At 47.0% G+C, this 20,921-nt stretch overlaps 1 protein-coding gene across 1 annotated transcript in view; it reads right to left on the bottom strand.

Annotated features, from left to right (window-relative positions):
* Window positions 1–20,921, bottom strand: part of TOP2A (DNA topoisomerase II alpha) — a 78,856-nt gene that overhangs the window by 53,595 nt on the left and 4,340 nt on the right. The window contains exons 2-8 of the mRNA XM_056547505.1: window positions 12,931–13,083; window positions 11,435–11,525; window positions 10,920–10,983; window positions 10,676–10,821; window positions 1,464–1,561; window positions 279–491; window positions 19–192 (exon numbers count right to left, since the gene is read on the bottom strand). Of these exons, the coding sequence (XP_056403480.1) occupies window positions 19–192; window positions 279–491; window positions 1,464–1,561; window positions 10,676–10,821; window positions 10,920–10,983; window positions 11,435–11,525; window positions 12,931–13,083 (939 nt within the window). The remainder of the gene's footprint in view (window positions 1–18; window positions 193–278; window positions 492–1,463; window positions 1,562–10,675; window positions 10,822–10,919; window positions 10,984–11,434; window positions 11,526–12,930; window positions 13,084–20,921) is intronic.

The following is a 20,921-nucleotide window of genomic DNA, read 5'->3' as shown; positions in this document are numbered from 1 at the left end:
CCGATATGGAAACCATACCTTTGTGGTAGCAATACTGTTGACAAAGCTGACTTGCTGGAAGCCCTTTTCACTCATAGTTAAGCAAACTTCCCATCGATCGTTCACAGATTCATGGACGACTTTTAAAGGGTTACCAGTCTCATCTAACTTTTCTTTAACATACATTTCCACATAACTGCGGAAGCCAGACACCTGAAAGAACACAGTGATAAATAGGATTTGTGGCTCCAACCTAAAAAAGCCTTTGAATAACGAACATATGTGAATGCACAACTTACAGGCAGTCTCTTGCCATTCAGGAACACCTTCACCCCCTTGGCAGCTCCTGCCACATCATAGGCTCTCCGAGACATAAGTGCCACAATGTCCTTGTCCAAATTTTGCATTTTAAATTTGCTGAGATCTGGTTGAAAAGTGATGCAGGTATAGTCTTCCCCATCAAAAGGCTTGATTTTAGGCTCCCCAGCAATAGACATGTTATTGCCCCACGTCTGTTAAAAGGGAACAAAGACATGAGTAATTACCAAACTTGAAAATTGAAATAAATACAGTGATAACCATCATAAGGGTGCGTTCACACTACGGAATCTCCGTTCGCTGAATTCCGTGAGCAGAGATTTCGCCTGGTGGCCGCCGCTGAAAGTACTTCGGCGCTAGGGCCGTGGGTCACTGAGCCGTCACCACTGACTGCTATGCAGTGCTCGCAGAATCAGCGCAAATAATGAACATGTTCTGTCTTTGTGCGGAACAATTTCAGCGGCGGAATTGTCCGCCGCGGAAATTCCGCAGTGTGAACGGGTCTCGCAGAGACCCATTCACACTAATGTTAAGTTCACACCGCGGAATTCCGTAGTGTGAACTCACCCTAAGGCTTGAACAGTCCAGTCAACCAATGTCTAATATGACATTGTGAACCTGACAGGCTGTTCAACCGAACTTCAAACCCAGTATATTGTGTTTAGTGCAGGTGAACCGCACTAAAATGCAGAGTCCCTTTAATTAAAGTATTTGTCAGCATTTTAGGTCTTTATTCTTCTAGTTATTTTGCACAGCTCTGCGCAAGGCAGCCGGCTCGCCGCACTTACCTGCCTCCCTCAGTATATTGATTTGGGTTTTGTGCGGGTGAACAGTTTAGAGACTTGTACAGGTTGACAAGGCTGGATAAAATAACTTTGCTGTGGGTGGCCCGGAGGCCTTGTGTGGCAGCAGGGCTGCTGGTTTGTTCCCCATGTGGCAACTGTGGTGCAATGTAAAGAAGTAGTGGATGTCAGTGCTACACATGCTAGGGTTGGGAACCACCTGAAAGAGGTTGCTGTGAAGCAACAAGTGGGTTTATACACTGACCAAATTGATTATATAAAGCTTCTTTTTGTAAACTTTGCATAGAAGCAACAGATCAATGTGTAACATATGGAGGTATGCAAGTTTTTTTTAAATGCTACATTTGTGTTTTCAACACATACCTGTTTAAAAATTTTCTTGTATTCCCTACATGCAGTTTCCACAGTAAACTTTGTACTGAAGATGTTACATAATTTCGCACCATATCCATTTCGACCACCTGTAAATAAAGGACAATTAGTCAAAAAACAATCAGTTCCAAATGAAGGATAAGAGCACACAATACCAATGGCATAGATGAGAGAAAGGAGGTATGAATGCAAAGATGGCTAACATCTCCCCTCCCCCATGCATCGTTAGAGGATCACAGCAGTCAGACCCTCAGAAGAAGTAAAATTCTGGACAACCCCTTTAATATAGTATCCGAGTGAGATGAAATTACAGATAAGTAGTAACATGCTCAATTAAAGGGAACCTGTCACATTAAAAACGCAGTCCAATCTGCAGGCATCATGTTATCGAGGAGGAAGGAAGGAAGATTGATATATAGTTTTATGGGGAAAATTCAAGGATAACTTGTCAATTATTCAGGTAAATCTCTTATCATAGATTTGGGGGTGGTCCAACTAAGTTATTGGCAGCATTCGATATGCAAATTTAAACAAAGCTGTGAATCACTAAGGCTGCATTCACACTTCGTTTTTACATTACGGGTACGGGATCCGGCTGGAGGAGGGGCAAACCGGGCTCTGCTGTACCCCTGCCGGACCAGCGCTGAACTCCATTTACTTTAATGAGCCGGCCGGAGTCAAACGGTGACTATTTGGCTCATTTTTGACCCGTATGCGGTTTCCTGACCGGACCTAAAACCGTAGTTTACTACGCTTTTAGGTCCGGTCAGGAAACCGCATACAGGTCAAATATGAGCCGACCGGAGTCACTGTGACTCCGATCATCTCATTAAAGTAAATTGAGTTCAGCGCCGGTCCAGCCGGGTACGGGAGAGCCCGGTTTGCCCCTCTCCCAGCCGGATCAGGCACCCGTAGTGTAAAAACAAAGTGTGAATAGAGCCTAAGTAGGATGGCCTACTTGACTACTTATTTCAGCATAAAGAGTACCTGTCACCTAACTCACTCAATAAATATATTATATATATATATATATATATATATATATATATATATATATATCCTTATGTAATTATATGACACTTTGCTATTTACTTGCTGCTAAAATTCTCATCCTTTACATGTTTTTAATGTGATAAAAAAATAAAAAGCCACTAGGTGTCTGTTCTGTTCCGCCCACAATGTGAGCAATGGGAAAGGTATGAGAGAGCTTTTTAAAGCACTGAATTTTTTTTTTTTTTTTTAAGGGCAGGAGGGGTGTTAGGAGTAGTTAGGGAGTACCTGTCCTTAAACCATATGTTCTAAACTAAGACACTTACATAGCTGCAAGGAATGACACCTTAAAAAGGAATAGTTTTTTTTCCTTACAGATTTAACCCCTTAAGGACTCAGGGTTTTTCCGTTTTTGCACTTTCATTTTTTCCTCCTTACCTTTTAAAAATCATAACCCTTTCAATTTTCCACCTAAAAATCCATATTATGGCTTATTTTTTGCATCACCAATTCTACTTTGCAGTGACATTAGTCATTTTACCCAAAAATGCACGGCGAAACGGAAAAAAAAAATCATTGTGCGACAAAATCGAAAGAAAAAACGCGATTTTGTAACTTTTGGGGGCTTCCGTTTCTACGCAATGCAAATTTCGGTAAAAATTACACATTATTCTGTAGGTCCATACGGTTAAAATGATACCCTACTTATATAGGTTTGATTGTGTCGCACTTCTGGAAAAAATCATAACTACATGCAGGAAAATTTATACGTTTAAAAATGTCATTTTTTGCGCCGTGATCTGAAGTTTTTATCGGTATGATTTTTGTTTTGATCAGACTTTTTGATCACTTTTTATTCATTTTTTAATGTTATAAAAAGTGACCAAAATACGCTTTTTTGGACTTTGGAATTTTTTTGCGCGTACGCCATTGACCGTACGGCTTAATTAATGATATATTTTTATAGTTCGGACATTTACGCACGCGGCGATACCACATATGTTTATTTATTTTTTTACACTGTTTTATTTTTTTTTTATGGGAAAAGGGGGGTGATTCAAACTTTTATTAGGGAAGGGGTTAAATGACCTTCATTAACACTTTTTTTTGCAGTGTTATAGGTCCCATAGGGACCTATAACACTGCACACACTGATCTCTCATCCTGATCACAGGCGTGTATTAACACGCCTGTGATCAGCATTATCGGCGCTTGACTGCTCCTGCCTGGATCTCAGGCACGGAGCAGTCATTCGTCGATCGGACACCGAGGAGGCAGGTAAGAGCCCTCCCGGTGTCCGATCAGCTGTTCGGGACGCCGCGATTTCACTGCGGCGGTTCCGAACAGCCCGACTGAGCAGCCGGGATACTTTCAGTTTCACTTTAGAAAGGGTTAATACCGCACATCGCGGCGATGTGTGGTATTAGCCGCGGGTCCCGACCGTTGATTAGCGCCGGGACCGACGCGATATGATGCGGGATCGCGGCACGATCCCGCTTCATATCGCGGGAGCCGGCGCAGGACGTAAATATACGTCCTGCGTCGTTAAGGGGTTAAAGAGTACTCCATTGCAGAACATCTAACACCCGATCCAGGAGATAGGGTATAAGAGTCTGATTGCAGGAGGTCCAACCACTGGGATGCCCCCACAATCTTCTGCCCGGTACACAGTCTCTCTCTCCGTGCACTGATAACTGTCGACCACCGCACTAAGCAGTGGCCGATGCGGCCATCCATCTAGCTCTATGGGAGTCTGGCAGGAGATCGCTGGGGGTACCAGTGGTCAGACCCCCAACGATCAGACACTTATGCCCTATCCTGTGATTAGGGGATAAGATGTTCTGCAACGGAGTAGCCCTTTAAAGTGTACCTGTCAGAACAATTTTACTAGAAAATTTCAAAAACTATTTTTCAGGGACCAGTTCAGTTTTCAAGTGAATTTAAGGGTCTGTTCGAATACCCCATAATGGACCCTATTAAGAAAACTGCACCCCTCAAAGTATTCAAAATGACATTCAGCAAGTTTGTTAAAGGAGTACTCTAGTGCAGAGTATACCTGCTCCGTCCTGCCCGGGCAGCAAAATAAATGAAAATGAACCATCACTCACCTCCCTGGGTTCCCGCGGAGCGTCACTACAGCTAATTGGTCCTCCGGTTAATCTCCTTCATACTTCCGGGTGTAACGAAGCATCACATGGCGCTCAGCCTATCGCCGGCCGAGGCTGAATATCGCGGCGGCCGGCGATAGGCTGAGCGCCATGTGATGCTTCGTTACACCCGGAAGTATGAAGGAGATGGACCGGAGGACCGATCAGCTGTAGTGGCGCTCCGCGGGAACCCAGGGAGGTGAGTGATGGTTCATTTTCATTTATTTTGCAGCCCGGGCAGGAATACTCTGCACTAGAGTACTCCTTTAACTCCTTTTGGCGTTTCACAGGAATAGCAGCAAAATGGAGGAGAAAATTCAAAATAATAATTTTTTACACTAACATGTTCTTGTAGACCCATTAAAAAAGGAGAAAAAGCCCACCAAAATTTGCAACCTAATATCTCGAGTAAGGAAATACCTCATATGTGGATGTGAAGAGCTCTGCGAGCGCACTACAGGGCTCAAAAGGGGAGGAGCGACAATGGGATTTTGGAGAGCGAATTTTGCTGAAATGGTTTTTGAGGGGCATGTTGCTTTTAGGAAGCCCCCATGGTGTCAGAACAGCAAAAAAAAAAAAAAAAAAAAATAAAAAAATAAAAAAAAATAAAAAGGTTTTATGCTTACCGTAAAATCTCTCTCTCACTCGAAGGATCCATTGGGGGACACCGACCAAGGGTGTATGCTGCTGTCTCTAGGTGTGACACTATGGCAACCAGAAAAGTCGGCTCCTCCCAGCAGGATATACCCGCCTCCAGGCCACTGAGGTAATGTTTTAGTCCCAGAGCAATAGAAGACAGACAGGTCAAGAGAAAACCACAAACTGTGCGAGCAATCAAAAAAAAGCAACTGAACACACCTGACAGATAACGGAAATAGGAACACCAGAAAAAAAGGGTGGGAGCTGTGTCCCCCAATGGATCCTTTGAGAAAGATTTTACGGTAAGCTTAAAAAAATCTCTTCCGGAGAAACAAAAACGGAGTCAAACTGACGAAAGGAAAGAGACAGATAATTCTGAACAGCCCCCACTACAACCAGGTTGTGGAAAAAAAAAAAAAAAAAAAAAATGCTTCCAGGGATGAAAAGGGACCGGACAAAAGGACGGTAAGACTGTCTCCTCATTGAGCTGAAAAAGTCAAAACTATCTTGGGTAAAAAGGACAGACCTGGACGGAAAACAACTCGTCCTGGTATACAACCAGGAAGGGAGAACGGCAGGAGATCTGCCAGCTCTGACGCCCTCCAAAGAGAGGTAAGAGCAATAAGAAACGCCACCTTCCGGGGAAGGAGGCGAAGAGAAATGTCCCTGAGAAGTACAAAAGGGAGCGCCTTTAGAGCACCTAAGACCAAGAGTAAGTCCCAAGGGAAAGAAGGGGACTGAGAAGGAGGGCAAGTTGTGCAACTCCCTGAACCAGGTTCGGACATGATAATTGAATGCAAGGGAACGTTGAAAAAAAGAATGGAAAAGAGCCGAACCTTTGACCCTTTAGGGAGCTGAAAAGCCAACCCTTGAGCCAGCCCCGACTGGAAAGGGGTCGGAAGGGAAAACTACGACTGGAGAAACCTGGGCTTAGTTTCACATCAACGAAAAGACGACTGCCAGGTATGGAGGCAAATATTGCAGAGGAAGGCCTGCGAGCCCTCAGCATGGTGCAAACCACTTGGGAAGAGAAGCCGCGGGTCCTCAGAACCGCTGTCTCAACTGCCACGCCATCCAAGGCAGAGACGGTAAATAAGGAAGGCGCAATCTGGAGTCGTGCAGGAACCTGACCACGACGACATGCCACGCCCGCCGGAGCCAGGCTGGGTCATGAAAAAGGAGGAAACGCCCTACTGTGAGTTTCCACAGGGCCCCAAAGAGAGAGGAAGGGGAGGAAACAGATAAGGAAGGGCAAAGCCCGAATAGGAGAGAGGAACGCTTCGGTCGTGGCAGGACAAGCAGTGGTCCACGCCAGGAGCACCCCAGGGGTTGCAGATCACTGTAAACACCCCCGGATGTGGGGACCACTCGGCTTGGACAACTGAGGACCAGCAGAGAAGACCACAGCCCAGGAACGGCAGGAACATCCATGCAAAAGCGAATGGAAACTGGAGCAGGGTGTCGAAGCCGTCGGACTCTAGATAAGAGTCAGCCAATTGCTCGGCAGAGTCGAAAGCGGGCAGAGGCTGGAGCCCCAGGAGAGGGTTGAACTTGTCCCGATTGACCATCCAACCGAAGCGAGATAAGGTCTGAAGGTTGAACTAAGACTCTCCAGGATCTGGGCCCTGGCTGAAGCTGTGATCAGGAGGTCGTCCAAGTAAGGAATTACGGAAACAACTGTTATCTGTAAATAGGGTGATCAGAGGCGCCAGGACTTTGGTAAGGGTCCGCGGAGAGGTGGCCAGACCAAAATGGAGAGCCACAATGAAAAATGACCGTCCGGAACTGCAAGGCAGTGAAGACCGGGAAACAATGAGGTATGGACGCAGGCATCCTTGATGTCCACCGAAGAAAACTTCCCTAGAACCACGGACACCAGCACCGAACAGAGACTCCATTCGGGATAGCGTGCTCTGGACTGCCTTCGCAAGAGATGGGAACCGGAGAGTCCAGGAAAGAAAAAAGGCAATCCCAAGGAAGGGAGGCAAATTTGATCCTGTATCCATTGACTACCACATCCCTGACCCAGGGATCCTGAATGCGCGTGGTCCAGGCAACCTGGAAGAGTAAGAGGCGACCAACCACCCGAGAAAGGTCGGCGGGTCGGGGCGACCCTCCTGGCCGAGGAAGGCCTACGGTTGCCTGGTGGGGCCGCCAAACGGCCGGAACGGACAGCCGACCTCCGGGAGGGACAAGTCCAGAAGGAGGAAGCCCTCTTCCTGTGAAGGCACCTGGCTGGACCCTTTGGTGGTACCAAAGGTCCGCAGAACCGGAAGGCGGAGGATTTCCGACAGAAAGCGGTTCTGTGAGCCTTATCCAGAGGTAATAAGGAACTCTTTTCCACCCGTCGCCTCACTTCCTGACGGCGGTGTCGGAATTCCATGCTTTAAGCCACATGGTTGCTACCAGGTAGCTTGTGGCAAAGGCAGCACAGCGGCTGCGCATGGAAGCAGAACACAGAAAATCTCCAGCTGAGAAGCATCGGAGAGCTTGATTAAATAAATCCTCCAGAAGGTTGGGAGACCATACTGAAAGGGCTTTTGACACCCAGGCAGAAGCAAAAGCAGGAAGAACCTGCTATCTCAAAAGCAAAGTTTGCCAAAGTCTCCACCTTCATGTCCGCTGGATCCTTGAAGGCAGCCGCATCATCCAACAGCCGGGTAGTCGCCTTAGAGAGGCGGGAGACCGGCGGATCAACAGTTGGAGAGTAGGTCCACCGAGCAATGAGGTCCTTGGAAAAGGGATACCGCGCTTGAACCTTCTTTGTGTCCTGAAACTTCTTGTCAGGTTGCCAGCAGGGCGTAAAATTCAGCGCGAGAGCTGAAAGTCTTGGGTGCTGGTCGGGCACGAATAAAGGAGACTTCTAGAGCCACATCCAAAGTTCCTGGGTCCTTTAGATGGAAAGTGTCTCTTATGGCCGAAACCAATGAGTACACCACATTAGGCACATGCGTGCGGTCCTCTGAATCGGAGGCCGAATCAGAACCTCATCCACAAGTTCTCCAGGTGATTGGGAACGAGGTGAGGTAGCCCTGGAGGTTGGGCACGATAAAAAGGAGCCATGTCCAAAGTGCCTGGGTCCTCTAGATGGAAGGCGTCTCTTATGGCCGAAACCAATGAGTGCTCCATGTCTGACATATCCGTGCAGTCCTCTGAATCAGAGGCCGAATCGGAAACTTTACCCCAAGTTCTCCAGGTGAAGAACGTGAGAGGTTGTCGTGGAAGAGGTCAACTGACCTGGTACGCGGTCTGAGGAGCCAGAGCGGCGACCACGGAAGCGTCCTCCGGAGAAGAGACGCCTTGGACAAGTTGGAGTAGCGGCTAGCCGTATGAGGGGAGCGACCGTGCCTACCAGAAGACATGGCCCTTGCTATTTGCGTAGAAGGAAAGACAATTCCGGGCTCGGCCATATCCAAAAGGAACTGCACATCGAGAGACAGAAAAACAGAGGGAGACAGAACACTTAGCCAATGAGAAGAGAGGGGCCGGACCTGGGCCCCGGCTGTTCTGATCAAGCTTCTCATTGGCCTTTAAAAAACATCCTCTGCGCACGCATAGCGCTGATAGAGAAAAAGACTGGCTGCATAATAGAATAGAGATTCCCGCGGCTGTGAGTGGGCAGGGCTAAAACCCGACCAGAGCCCGCAGCCAAAGATAAGAAAATGGCCGGGCTATAATGGCGTCTTCGCTACACAAAGTAAAAACACTGCCGGCAGCCCGCAGCTGCCGACAGGAGAGCAGGGCTGAGTTCCGGCGCGATATGGCCGGAGATAGGGGCCGCACTCACTGAGTGTTCTTGCCGAAACGAAAGTAAATGCCCGAGCAGTGACTGCGTCTGTGAAAAGGCGCCGGGACTACAACATCCCTCTTAAACTCAGTCCTACACCACTGATTTTTGTGCAGTCCCCCACTGAGTAAAAATCCCCATTACCTCCCTCCTGAATGGGTTCCCCACATGTCAGGGAAATAATAAAGAGGAGTGGGCTGAAGTAGGGGGCCTCCAGAGGATGCAGAATCCTAGAACATGCAAGAAAAGGGAGAAAAATACTCACCTTCAGCCTGAAGAACTTACCTCATGAAGTCTTCAGCCAGCTTTGTCACCTGCATCATGCCAGGCTACCATGTGCGAACAGGAAATAGGGGGACCCGGACCCATGAGGTTCCACCCCAGGTGCTGACCGTTGGTGAGAGGGGGTGAACAGCGCATATACGCAATGTCTGTGCCCCCTCACTCGCAATGGGGAAACAGTGAGCCGCAGTTCCTGAGTCCCCACCTGAAAACAGGAAAGAAAATGGAATAAAAAAACACTAACATTCCATAACTAGGAAAATAATAAAACATAAGGCCTGGTCTGGAGAGAACTCCAGACCGTGTCTACCTCCTTAGACACTAAGCTTAAACTGACTACCTCAGTGGCCTGGAGGCAGGTATATCCTGCTGGGAGGAGCTGACTTTTCTGGTTGCCATAGTGTCACACCTCCTAGAGACAGCAGCATACACCCTTAGCCTGTGCCCCCCAATGGAGGCAATAGAGAAAAAAATATATATAAACCACAACATGGCACACTATTTGGGAAACTACACCCCTCAAGGAACGTAACAACGGTACAGCGAGCCTTAACACCCTACAGGTAATTGATGAACTTTCGTTAAAGTGGGATGTGAAAATGAAAAATGAGATTTTGTTCTTCACTAAAATGCTGGTGTTACCCAAAATGTTTCATTTTCACAAGGGGTAATAGGAGAAAGACCCCCCAAAATTTGTAACCCCAATACTTCTAAGTATGGAACTACCTCATAGGTGGATGTAAAGTGCTCTGCGGGCGCACTACAGGGCTCAGAAGAGAAGGAGTGCCATTGGGCGTTTTAAGAGAATTTGGTTGGAATGGAAGTCAGGGGCCATGTGTGTTTACAAAGCCCCCGTGCTGCCAGAACAGTGGACCCCCCTTCAATTTCGGAAACTACACAGCACTGTTCAAAAAAATCTATCTGGCTGACGAATCAAGATAATCGTGAGGTGGCACCAGTGCCATCTCACTCCTGCTGGTAAAGGGTGGTTGGTGCTGTCTTAGACAACACCACTCACCCCTTTTTTTCCCGGTCACTGGAGATCCGTTTGAACCAGAATTGCCAGTCTCAGACTCCCCAGACGGTGAACGGAAACGTTCAGGGCGTACCTTAAGTCCCAGGTACGCCATGTGTCCTGGTGGGGTTAATATTTTGTTTCCATTTTTATCATATGCATATCATTAACATGTCTATCAATCTTACAATTTTCATAATTCCATGACTTTCCCTTATCAATATTGCAATTTCAATGTTGAGGAGTGTATAAGTTAATTCACACAGTAGAAGATTGTAAACTTTTAAAATACACCACACTTTTAGACAACAAACAATGATCAAGGGGATAAAGCTACACTGACCTGTAACTTTTTTCTCCTCGTCATCATAGTTACTGGAAGTCAACAGTTGTCCAAAGATAAGAGCAGGGACAAAAACTTTCTCCACTTTGTGCTCAACAACAGGGATACCCTTCCCGTTATTCCACACACTGACTATGTTGTTCTCTCTGCAATGGAAAAAAATTGCACAAAACAAATTTTGTTTCTTTTTCTGCATAATATACTTTCTACTGCTCATAAAGGCCACAAATTAAGAGCTACTTACGGGTCAATTGTGACCTTAATGCATGACATTTTTTGATCCCTCTGTTTGTTATCAGCCGCATTTACTGCAAAGAAAAAAAAAATTAAAGCCAAAGAAGGAGCTGTGGAGCTCAGCTAGAATAAGTGCTGCTATGAAATATAGTAGATTTGTCAGGCTCTGCATAAACGCAATTAAATCCATCTAAAACTTTGCTCACATCAATTTATATTTGCGGATTTCACATTAAACAGGAATAAGATAGCAAAGCATGCAGTGTTATTTTTTCCTGCCATGATACAATAAAACCCCATTATAAGTCAATGGAGCTCATCAAACACTGCTGACATGCTTTGTGCAACAGATCTGGCAATGCCTGGTGGTTTGTGTTACAAACAGAAATCATGACTAGGATTTAAACACAGACAAACTCCTCCACATAAGAATGTGTGATTTGGGCAGCAGAACAGACTACAATCAAGTGGAGATAATAGGAGAATATGTGTAATGTTTAAAAAAAAAAAAAAAAAAACACTTACCTAAGATTTCATCAAAAATCTTATACAGGCCAGGGACAAATGTCACTTCTCTGCAGTTTAGTCCTTCCTCTGTATCATACACCCACATTAGCTACAAGAAAAAAAAAAATTTTTACACAACAGAATTGGTTTCTTAAAGGGTTACTTCGCCTTTAGACATCTTATCCTCTATCCAAAAGGATAGGATGTCTGATTATGGGGGGTCTGGCCACAGTGACCACCTGCCATCTCCGTGCTGGAACCCTGGCGTTCTGAACAAAGTGTTCAGAAAGCTGGGTTCGGACAGCCATGGTCATGACGTCACACCACGTCCCCCTCTTTTTTGTATGGGAGGGGGCGTAACCACGATCGCCCGACCATAGCCTTCTGAATACAGTGTTCAGAATGCCGGTGTCTCAGCACAGAGATTGAGGGGTACCCAGCGGTCGATCCCCTTAAAAGGTCTAGTACAGTGTTTCCCAACCAGGGTGCCTCCACATGTTGCAAACCTATAACTCTCAGCATGCTTGGACAGCCTTTGGTTGTACAGGCATGCTGGGAGTTGTAGTTTTGCAATACCTGAAGGCACCGCGCGGTCCTACTGCCGCCGCCGGCTGCATCTTCCGCCAGAGGAGATTCAGCTACAAATCCATAGTGTGAACATACCCTTATACCAGGGGCACAGTGTGCGGCAGTATCATAATAGGGGCACAGTGTGGCAGTTGTAGAACATAATTAGAACCCTCAACCCCCCCCCCCGATCTCCCTGCAGCAGCATCTCACCGCTGGGCTTTCGAGACGGGGACGTGACATCACGCCATGCCCCTCTCCATTCATGTCTATGGGAGGGGACGTTGTGGCCGTTACGCCATCTCCCATAGAAATGAATGGAGGGGGCATAACGTCATGTCCCCGTCTCGGAAACTCAGAAGTTTCCGAAACTGCAGACGCATAGAATGCGGGCTGCTGCAGGAAGATCGTAGGGGGTCTCTGTGGCGGGCCCCCCGCAATCAGACATCTTATCCCCTATCCTTTCGATAGGGGTGAAGATGTTTTTGACCAGAATACCCCTTTAATCTTTATTGAAGACTGTTAACATTTATAAGGACAACAATAATGAGAAAAATCTGACTGCTGCGAGGAACAGAAATCAATGAGGATAGATACATTAAAGTGTCAAGTGCAATCTATATGGCCACCAGTAAGTAGAATAACAGATACTGCAAATACGCACTTCAATACATCAGGTATCCATTCACATCTATGGGAGGACATAGACATTAATGGAGGGCACGTGACGTGACTTCACATACGGAAGCTGCAAGCGTCCTCGTTTTGGACGCCACCGCTGCAAGCCCAGAGATCGCACGGGGTCCAAGCAGCATGACCCTTGCAATCTTACATCTTATCCCCTATCCTTTGGACAGGGAATGATGTTTAGTAGTGGAGTACCCCTTTAAACACATGTCAAACCTCGATCCATTTATGCTGACAGTCACAGTACATTTCATCCTCACCTGTGTTACAGGCTCTACAGAGCCAATGTAGGTATCAGGACGGAGCAAGATATGCTCCAACTGAGTTTTCTTTTGGTAAATCCTCTCAACAGAAAGGCGCTTGTTATCAGCTTTCTTGACTTTATCCACTGCGGACTTGTTCTCAAAGAGAGGCTGAAAGAGAACAGAGCATTGAGCATCAGAAGCAGAGGACACAGGTAAAGGAAGCCAACACCCCAAATCTTACCTTCTGACATGAACCATAACAAGCAACAGCAATATCTAAACATTTAATTGAGGGACAACCACTTTAGGGCTCTATATTAAACTTTTCTATGATTCCACTTTTAAAGGAGTTGTCTATAGAGAACCCCCATTTAAAAGGAAACCTGTCATCACTTATGCTACCTGAAACACGAGACCTCTTCCCTCTCAATCAAAGCTGATCGCGGTGTCTTAAAGTCTTGTAATTAACTGCCGATTGGCTCAGGTATGCTGATCAGAATCACCGCGGTGTCCCGATCAGCAGAGAGGACGTCCGGAGGCCCCATAACGTGCTCCGTGCCATCCGATCATTGCTTCTAAACTGCAGCCAGCCATGGCAGGCAGTAGTTAAGAAGTGCCATAACAATGATCGATGCTATGGCTTAGCATTGATAAGTGTATTCAATCTACAGATTGCATAGTGAAAAAAGTAAAAATAAATCAGTGAATTAACCCATTCCCCAGTAAAAGTTTGAAACAGCTCAAACCTTTAAAGGGGTATTCCAGTAAAAAACATTTGTTTTGTTTTCACATTGTACACTTTATGGTAAAAAAAATGTTTATGTTTTTTCTTTATTCTATGGGTCAATACGATTAAATATGATGTTGATATATGCTCCTTACATGAAAGTGCGTTCAGCCTATCATCGGCCGAGGTGGGACATCGCTGCTGACGGCTCTGTGACGTTCTCGTCCCCAGGAAGCAGCATGAAGATCGCAGCAGAGAACAGTGAGGCCGATACCGAAGCAACGGGGGAACGTAGGAAGGGGAGTCAAAGTTTTTTGCAGCCCGAGCACAGGAATATGTGAAATTAATGAGTACAGATTAGGGCTGCACGATATGGGGGAAAATGTGCAATTGCGATTTTGGCCCTAAATATTGCGATTTGCAATGCGATATAATTAAAAAAAAAAAAAAAAAAAAAAAAAAGGTGAAACCCCCCCATTTCATGTCCAATCGCCTCCATTTCACATCTATCCACCCATTTTATGCCCACCGCCTATTTCACATCTCCACCGTCACATTCCCCCCTTGTCACACCCCCGCCCCATTCCCCCCCCCTCTCCCTCCTGTCACATTCCTCCCCCCCTCTCCCTCCTGTCACATTCCTCTCCCCCCCCCCTCTCCCTCCTGTCACATTCCTCTCCCCCCCCCTCCCCCTCCTGTCACATTCCTCTCCCCCCCCCTCCCCCTCCTGTCACATTCCTCTCCCCCCCCCCTCTCCCTCCTGTCACATTCCTCTCCCCCCCCCCTCTCCCTCCTGTCACATTCCTCTCCCCCCCCCTCTCCCTCCTGTCACATTCCTCTCCCCCCCCTCTCCCTCCTGTCACATTCCTCTCCCCCCCCTCTCCCTCCTGTCACATTCCTCTCCCCCCCCTCTCCCTCCTGTCACATTCCTCTCCCCCCCCCCCTCTCCCTCCTGTCACATTCCTCTCCCCCCCTCTCCCTCCTGTCACATTCCTCTCCCCCCCTCTCCCTCCTGTCACATTCCTCTCCCCCCCTCTCCCTCCTGTCACATTCCTCTCCCCCCCCCCTCTCCCTCCTGTCACATTCCTCTCCCCCCCCCCCTCTCCCTCCTGTCACATTCCTCTCCCCCCCCCCTCTCCCTCCTGTCACATTCCTCTCCCCCCCCCCTCTCCCTCCTGTCACATTCCTCTCCCCCCCCCTCTCCCTCCTGTCACATTCCTCTCCCCCCCCCTCTCCCTCCTGTCACATTCCTCTCCCCCCCCCTCTCCCTCCTGTCACATTCCTCTCCCCCCCCTCTCCCTCCTGTCACATTCCTCTCCCCCCCCCCTCTCCCTCCTGTCACATTCCTCTCCCTCCTGTCACATTCCTCTCCCCCCCCCTCTCCCTCCTGTCACATTCCTCTCCCCCCCCCTCTCCCTCCTGTCACATCCCCCCCCTCTCCCTCCTGTCACATCCCCCCCCCTCTCCCTCCTGTCACATCCCCCCCCCTCTCCCTCCTGTCACATCCCCCCCCCTCTCCCTCCTGTCACATCCCCCCCCCTCTCCCTCCTGTCACATCCCCCCCCTCTCCCTCCTGTCACATCCCCCCCCTCTCCCTCCTGTCACATCCCCCCCCTCTCCCTCCTGTCACATCCCCCCCCCTCTCCCTCCTGTCACATCCCCCCCCCTCTCCCTCCTGTCACATCCCCCCCCCTCTCCCTCCTGTCACATCCCCCCCCCTCTCCCTCCTGTCACATCCCCCCCCTCTCCCTCCTGTCACATCCCCCCCCTCTCCCTCCTGTCACATCCCCCCCCCTCTCCCTCCTGTCACATCCCCCCCCTCTCCCTCCTGTCACATCCCCCCCCTCTCCCTCCTGTCACATCCCCCCCCCTCTCCCTCCTGTCACATCCCCCCCCCTCTCCCTCCTGTCACATCCCCCCCCCTCTCCCTCCTGTCACATCCCCCCCCCTCTCCCTCCTGTCACATCCCCCCCCCCCTCTCCCTCCTGTCACATCCCCCCCCCCCTCTCCCTCCTGTCACATCCCCCCCCCTCTCCCTCCTGTCACATCCCCCCCCCCTCTCCCTCCTGTCACATCCCCCCCCCTCTCCCTCCTGTCACATCCCCCCCCCTCTCCCTCCTGTCACATCCCCCCCCCTCTCCCTCCTGTCACATCCCCCCCCTCTCCCTCCTGTCACATCCCCCCCCCCTCCCCCTCCTGTCACATCCCCCCCCCCTCCCCTTCCTGTCACATCCCCCCCCCCCTCTCCCCTTCCTGTCACATCCCCCCCCCCTCTCCCCTTCTGTCACATCCCCCCCCCCCCTCTCCCCTTCTGTCACATCCCCCCCCCCTCTCCCCTTCTGTCACATCCCCCCCCCCTCTCCCCTTCTGTCACATCCCCCCCCCCTCTCCCCTTCTGTCACATCCCCCCCCCCTCTCCCCTTCTGTCACATCCCCCCCCCCCCCCTCTCCCCTTCTGTCACATTCTTCTATTCTTGTACTGCAGCAATACACTGGGTTTTCCGGGCAGATTTAAAATCTTCCGCAGGACCCGGGAAACCTAGTGTATTGCTGCAGTACAAGACCTTTCCCCATCAGCCAATCACTGGCTTGACACGTGACACCACTGCGGCCAGTGATTGGCTGAAAAGGGAAAGGTCCTACTGTATTAAGAGAGGAAACTCCGGAGCGCATGGAGACGAATCTGCAGGGACCGGGACTAGGTGAGCAGAAGGTTTTTATTTTATTTTTCTCCCTGCGGCCTTAGCTCAGTGTTTTTCTAGCAGGGTGCCTCCAGCTGTTGTGAAACTACTACTCCCAGCATGCCCGGACAGCGGCGTCTAAAAGGGACATGTGAATGCTCCCTTGTGGGGTGGATCGCCCCCCCCCCCCCCCCCCCCGCAGCGCTATCGCGGGAGGATATCCACCATAGAGGTAGCCGGAGGGCTTACCACTGCTTCCTCCTGTCCCGGCTCTATCATTGATAGAGCCTGGCTGGACTAGGCTCTATCAATAGATCACAGAGCACACAGATTAATAGAGTTCAATAGAATCTATTCATCTGTCTGAGGAATCTAATGATTCCTCATAATGTAAAAAAAAAAAAAAAAAAATAAGTTTTAATATAAGTTTGAAAGACACACATTAACCCAGTGGTCTCCAAACTGTGGCCCTCCAGATGTTACAAAACTACAATTCCCAGCATGCCAGGACAGCTGGTGGCTGTCCGGGCATGCTGGGAGTTGTAGTTTTGCAACATCTGGAGGGCCACAGTTTGAAGACCGCTGCATTAACCCTTTCCATGTTAAAAGTTCAAATCACCCCCTTTTCCTATATAAAAACATGTAAACATAATAAAAATAAACATATTTGGTATCGCTTCATGCGTAATTGTACAACCTATTAAAATATAACATTATGTATCCTGTACGGTAAATGTAAAAAAAATATCAAGCCACAGAATTGCAATTTTTATTATATCCCAGAAAAAAAAAAAAGTTTAAAAGCTATTAAAAAGTCAGATCAATACCAAAATGGTACCGATAAAAAAAACAGATTTATGGCGCAAAAAATGAGCCCTCATACAGCCTGGTATGCAGAAAAAAAATAAAGCTACAGAGGTTAAAAAATGGCAATTAAAAAAATTTGAAAAAGTTCAGAATTAGTAAAACATGACGTAAACTATACAAATCTGGTATTGCTGTAATAAGGCGCCTAAAGTATAAAACTAACATGTTACCTCAACCACAAGGTAAATGGCGCAAAAAAGAAAACCACCAAATCTGCTAAATTATCTTTTACTATTTCAATTTCACTTCCCTTGATATATTTTTTTTTTTTTATTTTTTTTTTGGTTCGGAGAATATGTTATTGAAAAATTAAAAGATATCCTTATAGTAGGTAGTTATGACTATTATAGGGCAAGGAGGAAAAAATGAGAGCGTAAAAGCGAAAATTGGCCCGGACATGTGGATCGTCATGAGGGACAAGTAGATTTTGCTCCATTTTAGTCCCGTGGACAAGTAGTTTTTTTTAATAAAATTTCCACACCCCTGAAAATGGGAAAAACAGGTAATTTACATTTTTATTGGGGATGGGGATTTTTCACATTATTTCACATTTCTTTTACTTTTTTAATATTTTTTTTTAAAACTTTAATAGTCCCCATAGGGGACTATTTATAGCAATGCTTTGATTGCTAATACTGTTCAGTGCTATGCATAGGACACTGCACTGATCATTGTTATCGGTAATCATCTGCTCTGGTCTGCTCGATCGAACATATCTAGTTGAGACCATTATATGGAGGGTGGAATTTGACCACTAAATCATAGACTACCAAAAAGGCAGCCCAAAAAAAAAAACTTTTTTTCCATATATCAAAAAAGTGAGATTAAATGTGCAATCTTTATTGTATTAGGTTCGCACTTAGTAGTGTTTTAAAATGTAGAGTGCCATGTCGTCCTACTTCTTGAAATTATATATATATATATATATATATATATATATATATATATATATATATATATATAAATAGACCATCCAGTCTGATGAATTGAATACACACTGAAGCGAAGACGAGGTGCCTGCAGAACACCTACATTCAACGCTATTATAGGACAATGGAGCTCAAAGTTAAAAGCTTAACATGGCCCCCCTCGACATGTTTCACTGCCTCAGCAGTGTTATCAAGAGGTAGATGGGCACTAAGTTAAAAAACGCCATGCAGGGGTTTTTAATACCTCCCATCATGATGTCACAGGATGTCAGGGATCACACATTATCAATTCTCCACTAATTCCTCTCCTGCATTGAGGATTGGCACTCAGATCAACCAATCGACGTCTCTGCATTTAATCAGCCAATCTCCTGTTTTAGTTCCCTGCGCCCAATCACAGGTAGGTAACCCTGACTGGCATGTGTATCGGCGAATCCCTGTAGGATCGGTTGCCGATGACGTGCTGCGCTAAGTTCACATGCGCGAAGTAATAGAACGGTGGAGCCGGAGTCCGCCTCATCTGCGCGTGCTCCGTTCTCCGACGTCTTTGGTAAACTTCCGATTGCGCACCTCAACCTGCGCTAAAACTTAGAAATCCTTTGTATGCGCCGGGAGAGATGCGCGAAAACATAGACAAATTAGTGAGGACTCATGTCAATTGAATGGTAAGGACTTAGTATGTAAGGTAATTCTACAGACTCAATTGCATTGAGCTATATTATAGTGTATATATGGTTGTGCATAATAAAAATAAAAGAGAAAATATCAATTGTAGTCTCATTCTTATGAATCTACTTGAAACATTAAAGAAAATAATGAAAAAATTAATTATTTATTTATTTGAGGAATGAAATAGAAAGACTTTTCCTTATCTCATCTATATGGATGAAAATAAATTCATACCAATGGGAATCTAATGGCCCAAACTGGAAGGGGGACAGGGGAAAAGAAAAAAGGGGGGGAGTGAAAGTAGGGGAGTGGGGGAAAGGGGAAGGAGAAAGAAGGGGAAGGGAAGGAGGAAAAACACAATAAGACTGAGTCAATGTTTAGAAAATAAGTCATCAAACTAATCATAAAGGCTAGGAGAGGAGAGATTGATAATTAGAATTGTGTGTCCTGAACTGCCCTTAATCTCTGTGACACCCATATAAGGCTTAAGTACGACACTAATGTGATTGATACATAAAGTACCATAATTTCAAATTGTAAAGGATATGAAACATATGAAGAATATTTCAAGGCAGGTATACTTAATTAAATAAATGGGCTGAAAGTAAACCCTTCATTCAAGCCCAAAGGAGACAGATTTCAGTCTATAAATCCACTTCGCTTCTTCCTGTAGAAGCTTCTTATCGAGATTACCACGTCTTGGTCCCAAGCGTGGTCTGGCCAAGCCAAAAAATCTCAAACAGGACCAATCTCCCCCATGTTGAGACCAAAAATGTCTTGCTAGAGGTGTATCTGCTCTAGTCTGTATCGTGCTTATATGCTGGGAAATCCTTCTTCTGAACTGCTAGATAGTTTTTCCTACGTAAATCATAGGACATCCACATTGTGCTATATAGACAATACCGGTAGTTTGACAATTGATGAATTCCCTAATCACATATCTTCGTCCATCAATAGGATTAATAAAATCCTTTGTTTTGGGGACTGACAGAACAATTTCCACATGGATAGGAACCAATAATAGTAGACCTCAGCCACGTTTCCCCCACAGGGTCGGAATAGTGGCTCTTGACTTCAATTGACATGAGTCCTCACTAATTTGTCTATGTTTTCGCGCATCTCTCCCGGCGCATACGAAGGATTTCTAAGTTTTAGCGCAGGTTGAGGTGCGCAATCGGAAGTTTACCAAAGACGTCGGAGAACGGAGCACGCGCAGATGAGGCGGACTCCGGCTCCACCGTTCTATTACTTCACGCATGTGAACTTAGCGCAGGACGTCATCGGCAACCGATCCTACAGGGATTCGCCGATACACATGCCAGTCAGGGTTACCTACCTGTGATTGGGCGCAGGGAACTAAAACAGGAGATTGGCTGATTAAATGCAGAGACGTGGATTGGTTGATCTGAGTGCCAATCCTCAATGCAGGAGAGGCATTAGTGGAGAATTGATAATGTGTGATCCCTGACATCCTGTGACATCATGATGGGAGGTATTAAAAACCCCTGCATGGCGTTTTTTAACTTAGTGCCCATCTACCTCTTGATAACGCTGCTGAGGCAGTGAAACATGTCGAGGGGGGCCATGTTAAGCTTTTAACTATGAGCTCCATTGTCCTATAATAGCGTTGAATGTAGGTGTTCTGCAGGCACCTCGTCTTCGCTTCAGTGTGTATTCAATTCATCAGACTGGATGGTCTATTTCAAGAAGTAGGACGACATGGCACTCTACATTTTAAAACACTACTAAGTGCGAACCTAATACAATAAAGATTGCACTTTTAATCTCACTTTTTTGATATATGGAAAAAAAGGTTTTTTTTGGGGCTGCCTTTTTGGTAGTCTATGATTTAGTGGCCTGCTCGATCTCAGACAAGAGCAGAAGACTCCTGGAGATGGATGGAGGCAGGTGAAGGGACCCCCGTCCATTATGGGTGATAGGATCCCTGCAGCAGCACTGCAGGCAACCCGATCTTCCATTTAAAGTACCGCACTGCAGCGATCTGTATTGATCACGGCATCTGAGAGGTTAATGGATGACATCCGCGCGATCGCGGATGTCTGCCATTACTGGCGGGTCCCTGGCTGCTGATAGAGAGCACCAGTCCGGTGCTCGCAGTCACGGCGGAGCGTA

This window comes from Hyla sarda, chromosome 12, assembly GCF_029499605.1.
Source record: "Hyla sarda isolate aHylSar1 chromosome 12, aHylSar1.hap1, whole genome shotgun sequence".
NCBI lineage: Eukaryota > Metazoa > Chordata > Amphibia > Anura > Hylidae > Hyla > Hyla sarda.
The sequence above is the reverse complement of the archived record's forward strand: the minus strand, read 5'-3'. Positions and strand labels throughout refer to the sequence as shown.